This window comes from Xiphophorus maculatus, chromosome 10, assembly GCF_002775205.1.
Source record: "Xiphophorus maculatus strain JP 163 A chromosome 10, X_maculatus-5.0-male, whole genome shotgun sequence".
Lineage (NCBI taxonomy): Eukaryota > Metazoa > Chordata > Actinopteri > Cyprinodontiformes > Poeciliidae > Xiphophorus > Xiphophorus maculatus.
The window spans coordinates 9734611-9744093 of NC_036452.1; the positions used below are offsets into that span (position 1 = coordinate 9734611).

General features: G+C 39.1%; 1 protein-coding gene and 1 non-coding gene across 2 annotated transcripts; one reads left to right on the plus strand and one right to left on the minus strand.

The window, feature by feature from the left end:
• The first annotated feature begins 1822 nt into the window (after positions 1-1822).
• On the plus strand, positions 1823-8087 carry LOC102225933 (probable low-specificity L-threonine aldolase 2). Its single transcript, XM_023340329.1, has 7 exons — positions 1823-2161; positions 4241-4324; positions 4410-4498; positions 4585-4770; positions 5927-6064; positions 6150-6342; positions 6948-8087. Exons 1-7 carry the CDS (start codon positions 1894-1896, stop codon positions 7244-7246), a joined length of 1257 nt encoding a protein of 418 aa, XP_023196097.1. The 5' UTR covers positions 1823-1893; the 3' UTR covers positions 7247-8087.
• A 289-nt stretch (positions 8088-8376) lies between these two features.
• trnal-uag lies at positions 8377-8458 on the minus strand. The gene has a single exon. It is a non-coding gene; the product is annotated as a tRNA-Leu (tRNA).
• Positions 8459-9483: the final 1025 nt, after the last annotated feature.

A 9483-nucleotide genomic window follows, 5' to 3' on the forward strand; every position in this document is an offset into this window, starting at 1 on the left:
CCCATCTTTTTCCTCATCTTATCACACTTCCATCGCTGCTCTGCCCTGCGTACTGATGCATCTTTATCTCTCCCTTGTTCACAGCTCTTGTGGCCCTCTTGAGACCAACTGTGGCCAATTTACAATAGCTGATGTTTGCTAATGACTCTTAATGACGACTTGTTATGGATCATAAAACCTGGCTCTCCTTCTGCCAATATCAACTTTAACTACAGTGTGGGGCAGCCCTGATAACACACACTGGGACTTTTATCGGGTGATGGAAATCGGCTTGGACAGCGAGAGCATGCATGCGAGTGGGAAATGTGTGCAAGGAAGGGAGGAAGGCAGGGCGATCGTGCCTGTAATGTGAATGCAGCTGTAGCATTAGTATGGACAAACGAAGGGTGTCAGGGGGAGAGGAAGGGTTGTTTTGTATCAACCCTCCCTCACTGCCTATCTCTCCCTCTCTACATAGTGGCAGCATTCCCACAAGAGATTTAGGGAGGAAGGGGCTTTATTTCCCAGAAAAAAATACAGAATCATGCCAGAAATAAGCAGTTTGGTTTGGACCTCAGCTCATAGCTTCATCATGCCATGTTTGTGTTAAACTGGGGGTTTGAAATGTGGTGGTTGTGGGATCAGTCAGAAACAGCTTTGCAGGTTGACACAAGGATAAAAGTGTGACCCCCCTGCAGATTTACGGGACAGAAATGTGTGTGTGTGTGTTTATATTACTTGAGTGGATTTACATGCTCTGAAATATACAGATTTAAATTGAAAGTGTACTCCACAAAAGTGATGTTTTACAAAAATGCATTCCTTTCAGCTATTGCTATTTACTTAACGTATCATGTATTTTCCAGGCACATTGTGACATTTTTTAGCAACATCAAGTTGTTATGAAAATGCTATGAATCAAACATGAATTTAAAAAATTTTGACTTTGCAATTTGGCCTCTGTCTCTTTAAGAAGCTCCTGCTCTTTCTGACACTTCAGTATGTCACCACAACAATGCTTCTCCATTAAGCCGTTTACAGCCATTCTTATAAGTGTTGCACTAACAAGTAGTTTCTATTATTAGAGTAGTTCCACCAGGTGTGTGCTAACTGATGATGCTGATAGTCTGAAGGATATATTATGTAAAAATTTAATTTTACATTATACACCCCCTTTACAATATTAATAATAAAAGTAGTAATTAGTTTGTGTTTTTTATCCATTTCCTGCCATGCATATCTTTGTTAATTTTATTTTGTTTCAATTACTTTTCAAATCTAGCCTTATAAACAGAATATTTATCGTTAATTTGTATTTCATACATATCAATTTGGTTAATTCAATTTTCTACATTTATCTGGCTTCAGATAAATGAATTAAAATGTTTATGACTATTTACAGTTAAATAATGGCTGAATATCACAGTTTTTGGTGTGAGACTTTGACTGTAATTCATAAACAATTCTTAAAAAAAACAATTTTTATTTCAATAAATACCTCTAATTTTTCTAATGAAGTTTATGTCACCACATGCTTAATCATCACCTGTGTTTTAAAGAATAAATATTTAGTGTAGAGTAATCCAGTTCTAATTTGTTTGTTTTCTTTTTAATATTCAAAAGTTAAACCATGATCATAGACTAGTTTGTATTCACCTGTATAAGTTAGGTGTGTTTCTTCTCTGGATAGTTTCATATTGATAGTTTTGATGAACCATCTACAAAAAAATAAAGAATAAAACATGGTGTCGGTCAACATTGGGGTGTTGGCGCCCCCTCGAGGCCAGCCCGGTTCAGTACATCTGAACGTGTAGATTGGTAATCTATTTGTCTCCCCTTAAGCCGTCAGTCAATGATTATCGATTCAAACCACCGACTCAAAGTTCAACGTAAGATGACTAAAACAGGAGCATCATGTTTCTGAAAGCATTTTCCTGCAGAGTTTTGGCCTCATTTCCTCGCCGGAAGCCGCTCTGTGCGCAATATGCGGCTCTTGGACATCCCAAGCGGAACTACTATAACGCCGAGAAGCCTGGGTGCCCCGGACCCGGCGAGGCGGCTCACGTCCGGGTGGTGGATCTCCGCAGCGACACGGTGACCAAGCCGGGGCCGGCGATGCGCCAGGCCATGGCGCAGGCCGAGGTCGGAGACGATGTGAAGGGGGAGGACCCGACAGTGAACGGTCAGAGTGTAAAAGAGGCTAAATATGGACTTAACGGGGAGAAAGTTGATAAAAAAAAAAACAAATAAACACAACTACTTTATTATTATTTAGTGTTTTTCCAACTAAAGGATCCAGTCGAAAACCACAAACTTTACTGTAGTTGCAGTGATTTTATATAACACGGAGTCCCTGCTCGAAATTCCGTGAAAGAGGTGTACGGAGCCTCGTGCCGGAAGAAAAACGGCGACTGACTGAGGGTCATTGCGCGTAACGGAAACCCTGTCAATTCTAGACACTAACAGGTACCATAGAATTGCACAAAAATCCGCGAGGGACGGCGGAGTCCCTGCCCGAAATTCCGTGAAAGAGGTGTAGCCTGTTGAAAGGCTGTTTACATCGTTTTAAACTGCGTGATTGTGAGCGTGAGTGGGAATAAAAATGCCAACAGGTATTTCGTTCCATATAACACAGTAGGAGTGTAACCGGTAAACCTTTTATGGATGCAAAAGCAAGAACCCCCCACTTGATGACTTTTTGTTTCTGTGTTTGATATTGTAGTACTTGTATGTTTCTGCTTATGCCAGCACTATTCTCCATGATCTGAGTTTAGGTGCGTTACTGTGCATTTATCTCGTTAACGGAACTCTGCATGCAGTGGGTGTGTGTTCCAGGGGAATGTTTTGGTGGTGGGACTGTTTTTCTGTTGGATGCTCGCTGACTCTGGTGTGGAAGTATAAAGTTCGTCTGCATCGGCGTTAGAGCACCTAAACCACCCAGCTGTACTCCTGTTCGGTTATGTTCATTAAAGAAGGATTAACATGATTCCCTCCTGGAGTGATTATTATCCTGCACCTTTACAATCCATCCGCGGGCCCCGTTAACAATATGATGTAAAGCACTTTGAAATGCCTCGCTGCTGAAATGTGCTATACAAATAAAATTTGATTGATTGATTAATAGACCAACACAGGGTAGCACTTAATTGAAAAGTTTTCTTTCCTTGCTAAAAGAAACGCATCCCCACAGCATGATGCTGCCACCATCCTGTTTACCCTCCACACATAACACTTTGAATCTAGACATTTTGATTTCTTCCCCCTGTTTGCTGTGGCCAAGTGCTAACAGGGCAGATTTGTACAGAGAACAACAGACCTGAACTGTGGATCTCCGTAGCTCCTCCAGAGTTACTGTGGGACTTTTTGCTACATTTATCCTTACAATTTCCAGATGACGCATTAAATAGAGCTTTGATTAGGGCTGCATGATATTAGAAAAACCTGCAGGAAGTGATAATATTGGTAAATGTGAACAACTAGCAATAGATAAACAATTACTTAGCTCACAAGTGGCAGTTTCTTTCTGCTTCAGGATCATTGCATGTAGTTTTAAAATAAATGTAAACTTTGTTTCTAAAGCTTTTCTTTTTGCTGCATTAGCAACAACCAAATATATTCCTAACACAGAGCCTGAATGCATCACATTGATTTTCTGTAGTCCAAGCTTTTCTCTGCAATATTGATAATGTAATAACAATAAATCCCTACATAGGACATGTAGGGATGCATGTTTTATGACAGAACCCTCTCTAATTAGTCTTGTTGGTTTTCATTATGTTGTTTCTTCTATATTTATGTCAAACAACTTTATTTTATTTGTGGCGATCAGAGTACAGGGGGTTTGAATACAAACAAGTGCCATATTTTCCATATGTATTATATTTTCATGTATGTGCTACTTTGTGTTGGTCTATCACATAAAATCCTAATAAAATAAATTGAAGTTTGTTGCTTTGAAGTGACAAAATGTGAAAAATATGTAGGAGAATGAAAAAAAAACTATATTTGTAAGTTTAGAGTAGTTTATTAAAGCACTGAATAAGTATTAATCTTAACTTTTTAAGAAACTGAATGTTCCTAACTGAGGAGTTAATGATTCATTGAGTTTACGAGTTGCACAAAGAGCTTTACATTAAGCTTACCTGCTTTAAAACACAGACATCTTTGCTTTCTAAAAATCCAGTCTCAGTTTTTATGAGGGTGAACCTCATAAAAACTGAGACTGGATTTTTTTTTTTCTGAACTTTTCTAATTTCTGCAGAGTTACAGAAACTTGCAGCAGAAATGTTTGGGATGGAGGCCTCCCTGTTCGTCCCCTCAGGAACCATGAGTAATCTCATCGCAGGTAAGCATTCATTCGCAGGACGGAATGCTGCGACGGCACGTTTACACATCGTTCCAGACGTGTAAACGTGTGTTTCTCCGTGCAGTGATGGTGCACTGCAGGGAGCGCGGCGACGAGATGATTGTGGGAGATCTCTCCCACCTGCACCTCTGCGAGCAAGGAGGAAGCGCTCAGGTGAGAGATTTGGAGGAAAGAGAAAACATTTCCTGTTGTGCGCCGCACTTTAAAGGGACACTCCGTCCTCCTATGTGTTGACACAGCTGGCCGGCGTCCACGCCGCCACGGTGACCACTCGTCCTGATGGGACATTTGACTTGAAGCAGCTGGAGTCCAAGATTCAGCACGGTTACCCCGACTCCCATTACCCACACACACGCCTCATATGCGTGGAGAACACACACAACATCCAGGGAGGACGAGTGCTGCCTCTGCCCTTCCTGCAGGAGGTGTGTGTCCTCTCACAGGCTTCACTGGAGATTTTTAGAATGATGTGGATTTATTTTTTATTCATAACTACTGCTGTAATCAGGGCCAGACTTTACAAAGGACTCTTTTTGTAATGAATGAATGCTTTGTATTTCACTTTATATAAAATGTGCAGACCCATTTTTATCAATATAAACAATACCCAAGTTTGAAATTACTTATAGCTAATTGGAGTTGTAGCCAATAATAACTTTATACATAAAAAAACATAGCACTTGTATGTTTTGAAGCTTTTGTAAACTAATTATGCTGGCTTTATATATGTATTGCACAGAAATTAAAGTAGTTTTCAGATATTCAGATTGGTTTTATATGGTGAATTTTAAAATAAATTTAAAAAAAAAAAACTCAATTATAGTAGTACAATAATCCCTGTGATGGGTTATACATTTCAATCCAATTTTTGGTCATTTTAACTTTAAGCAATGGTCAATTTAACCCAACCTTTGGGTAGTGGTCAAACCACCCACCCAACCCAGTTGAGTTAAACCAACCCACTGTTGGGTCGGTTCAAATTTAACCCAGCACTGGGTGACAAATTGGGTTGTTTTTAACCCACCATTTTTTAGTCTGTACCAACCCCAGCCATTCCCAGCCGGTCGCCCAGCAACAGAAGCTGAGCTCCAGCACATTTGGTCAGCTGGTTTTACCGGCGTATTCAATGTACAATGGCTGCTGGAAAAAAAACAAGTGTTTTTTTTTTGTTTGTTTGTTTGTTTACTTACCATTCAGGAACCACTTGCTGCATTCTTGTTTTTTGTGCAGACAGCTCTACCAATGCTTTTCAAAGACATACAGTTGCATAATTGCACATCTGTTGAGTTGGGGAGAGGGGCGTGGCCAGCAGCAGTTTATTTGGATTTAAAGTGACAAGAGGCCCTCAAACAGCTCGCTCTGAAAGCAGCTCAAAATAGGCAGAACTGAGCAGAATAAAATATTATTGTGCAAAAAATGCAATGAACATGCTTTATATAGCCCATAAACCTATGCTAACTTTTTCAAGGATGCATAATAAGTAACCTTTAAGGTTTGTTCTTAAAATAACATTAGTTATTCTTCATGTATCTCAAACAAACTGGGCTTTCATCAAGTCTAACATGTCTGTATCACCCTTAGGTTCGTGCTTTAGCAGATCACTACGGCTTGTCGGTTCACATGGATGGAGCGAGGGTGATGAACGCCGCCGTGGCCCTCGGCGTGCCGCCGTCCTCCATACTGCAGCACACACACACAGTCAGCGTCTGCCTCTCCAAGGTGGGTCACGGGGGTTCGTGATGAAACAACGTAGATTTTCCCAGAGATGGAGTTGTGTGACGTTCCCCGGCTTTATTTGTCTCAGGGTTTGGGCTCACCGGTGGGCACCATGCTGGCCGGACCTCGGGACTTCATATCCAAAGCAGTTCGCTGCCGTAAAGCCTTAGGTGGGGGGATGCGACAGGCCGGTGTCCTTGCAGCAGCCGGAAAACTGTCTTTGTTGGAGATGGTAGGGCGGCTTGAGGAAGATCACCACAATGCCAAAACCTTTGCTCTGGGTGAGTGGCGCACCATCCTGTATTTAAGAAAAAGATAAATTAATCTGGGTGTTGTTGTCCATCACCAATTGAGGGATGCGGTGGCAGTGCTGTAGATTAAATATGACTGGAGGTATGAGATGTGACGTGTACATATAATGGATAAGAATGTCGCAATAAATCAATTAATAACATGATAAATTAAAATTCCATAAATTTCAATTTGCATTCTCTCTCTTTCTACCAAAATCTCAACAACTCTGGTGCTTTGGTCTCAACTAGCCCTTTTATTTACGGAGACTTTGTTTTTTCATTTTGGATGTTTAAATGTCTTCCGGTTCCAGTGTTAAATGTTCGATAGAATTCAACGTTTATTGATCTTTGAGAATGTGTACTTGCATTATTATACCATTTCAGTTATATTACTTGAAAAGTTTGATTGATATTGCTAATTGCAATAACTTCTGGGAAAGATTATCGTCCAATAAATTAATTACAGATATGATTTGGAAAGAGTAGAAATGGTCACCTGGAGTAAAAATTAATTTGAATTTTTCTCTGACATGTCATATATTTGAAATAAATAAATATTTCTCTTAATTTATTTGTGTTTTTCCTTCTACCAGCTCTGCTCAACTGCGAGCCCTCCCTGTTTGACGTGGACATGTCGGCTGTGGAGACAAACATCCTGTGTTTCAGAATGAAGGATTGTGCCTTGAGTCCCCAGGACTTCTGTGCCCGCCTGGGTCAGGTCGGGGAGGGGGAAGAGGCGTCCCTGGGGCAGGGAGTCCGGGTTCTCATGCACCCTCATTATGGGAACTCCATCAGGGCGGTGTGGCATCTTGGGATATCCCCTGAAGACACCCAGCTGGCTATCAAGAAAATGCAGTTTGTGGCTGGTCAGCACTTGAACAATAGAACCTGAGTGTCTGAATAATAACACTAACTATATAATATTAAAGGAGTTAACTTGGCAAGGACTCATATGTGCTAAAAAGTACAACTGGAACTTATTTTTCAATAAATTTGATCTTCACCCTTTTTTCTTTTTTTGACTTTGAAATATTAAGTTACGCAAATATTTTCAGTATGACTAATAAAACATTTATACATATGTATGTATAAGATTTGTTCACTTAAAGAGGAGGATTTGCTGGAATAATTTTCTTTAAACTAAATCAGCTTAATAGAAATAAAATAGAAATTGCTTTATAATTCATTCCAGAGTTTGTTTGTTTTTTTACTTTGTTGACATGTGAGCACCAGATACTCAAAACACAGCCACTTGCATTTTGTAGGTTTTAATATATAAATATCATATAAATAGTAGCATTAACAACTAACTTTGGGTTTATCTAACTAAAGTATATTCCTCCACTTTGTTGCTTTCTTTGTGAAGGTCAGACTTGGGGAGTGCTGTGCCTCTTATCATCCCTCTTCAGAGGTTTTTGAAGACAATTGATTGAACTGGATTTTATTAAGAGTATTATACTGTACTAAAGGGACTGAATATATCCACTTTGCAAGACATTTAAAAGAAAAATAACTTGTATAATAACTTCCTTTTATTTTACAATTTTTCCTTTGGAGTGATTGTGCAAGGCACTGGATGATTACAAAATAGCATATTCAAACAAAAACTATTCAGTATCTGAATGATTTGTGCCAAAGTTGAATCACTACCTATGTGGATATACTGTATGTGTTTTGATTGTTGATTCTATGTTGCATCGTGTTTCTGTGTTTGATATGATGTAAAGCACTTTGAAATGCCTTGCTGCTGAAATGTGCTATACAAATAAAATTTGATTGATTGATTGATTAATGTTTACCCTCAGAACATACTTTACCTTCCGTTTAACATATGGCCACTAGATGGCTCTAGTGCTTGGTGCTAGTAAGTAGTATAGTACAGTATGCGATAGTAAGCAAAATCTGACACACAGAATATGGCATATTATTCAGTAGCAGTAAACTATGTAATATTGTGAGATGTCACAAAAACAGACACACTGCTACTGTTTAGGCCGCAGTGAGAATTTGTGACAAAAGCTCTGGCAGCGGTGGGATTCGAACCCACGCCATCGAAATGACTGGAGCCTAAATCCAGCGCCTTAGACCACTCGGCCACGCTACCGTTCCCGCCTCACTCGCCGTCCTCCAGTGTATTAAACTGTATCAGAAAATATGATCCTTGTTTGGCTGCCTAAGGTCTTCTTACAAGCTGACCTCCTGTTATAATAGTACACAGCGTCCTTTACCTGATCATAAAACGTTTTCAAAGATCGTTTGAGATTATTATCTTCATTTGGTGGTCGCTGCAATAAATAAAAGGTGTTATTTATGTAGTGAACCACCAAATGAAAAGAAGACCTCTATAGGTCAGGAACAGGTGAATCAAACCGTAATTAATAATTGTTGTGTTTTGTAAACTACTGATATTTTTCTGATCCAAAGCAGACCAGACTGACTAAAATGAACCAAAACAGTTTGGGAAAAGAGGAAACGTGTGTCTGTGAAGAAATAATAATATTTCATTGAAATGAAAAATTAATGGCCATTTAGTTCTAACTTTTTGTTTTATGATGAAGTTGAAAAAAACAGAAGGAAATATGATTTCAACTGTGTGGACTACTGTACTTGGGTATTTCTGTAAAGGGAATAAAACTCAAACAATATGGAGGATGAATTGAAAAAATTTTGAATGTATGAGTTAATGGAGAGAGAAATTGATGTTGCACCTTAGACTGTAAATTAATTTACTTTTCACATGTGTACAGTAAGTAATGTAAGAGTTCATGGCGACGTTAAATTGAATGAATAATCATTCAACTGTCTGTTGACTAATTTAGTGATTGATTCACTGATTGATTAGAGTATGTACTCAGAGATTCTCCCCAGTATCAATTATCCAGTTAACTATTGGTATTTGGTCAGTTTCACGACTGTAGAGGAAGTAAATTACTCTATGTTCAAATTTAACACTTGTAGTCTCACTACTCTTCATAATGTCCATTAAAGCTGTTATTTGTTTTTGGGTTTTTTTCTGAAAATCGCCTTTATGATTAATTTGCATCCTCTTAACTCTCTAAATGTAGCTTCTGTTATTATATAAATACGCCTTATGTAACTACAGCCGATTCAAGTAGCCGAAATTATCTG

What these genes read in the sequence shown, in the direction of transcription:
- LOC102225933 (XM_023340329.1), top strand. Translation starts at nt 1,894, where the DNA reads ATGTTTCTGAAAGCATTTTCCTGCAGAGTTTTGGCCTCATTTCCTCGC. An exon ending in CATGAGTAATCTCATCGCAG is followed by an intron (nt 4,325 to 4,409) that starts GTAAGCATTCAT and finishes TTCTCCGTGCAG; the next exon opens with TGATGGTGCACTGCAGGGAG. An exon ending in CTCTGCCCTTCCTGCAGGAG is followed by an intron (nt 4,771 to 5,926) that starts GTGTGTGTCCTC and finishes TATCACCCTTAG; the next exon opens with GTTCGTGCTTTAGCAGATCA.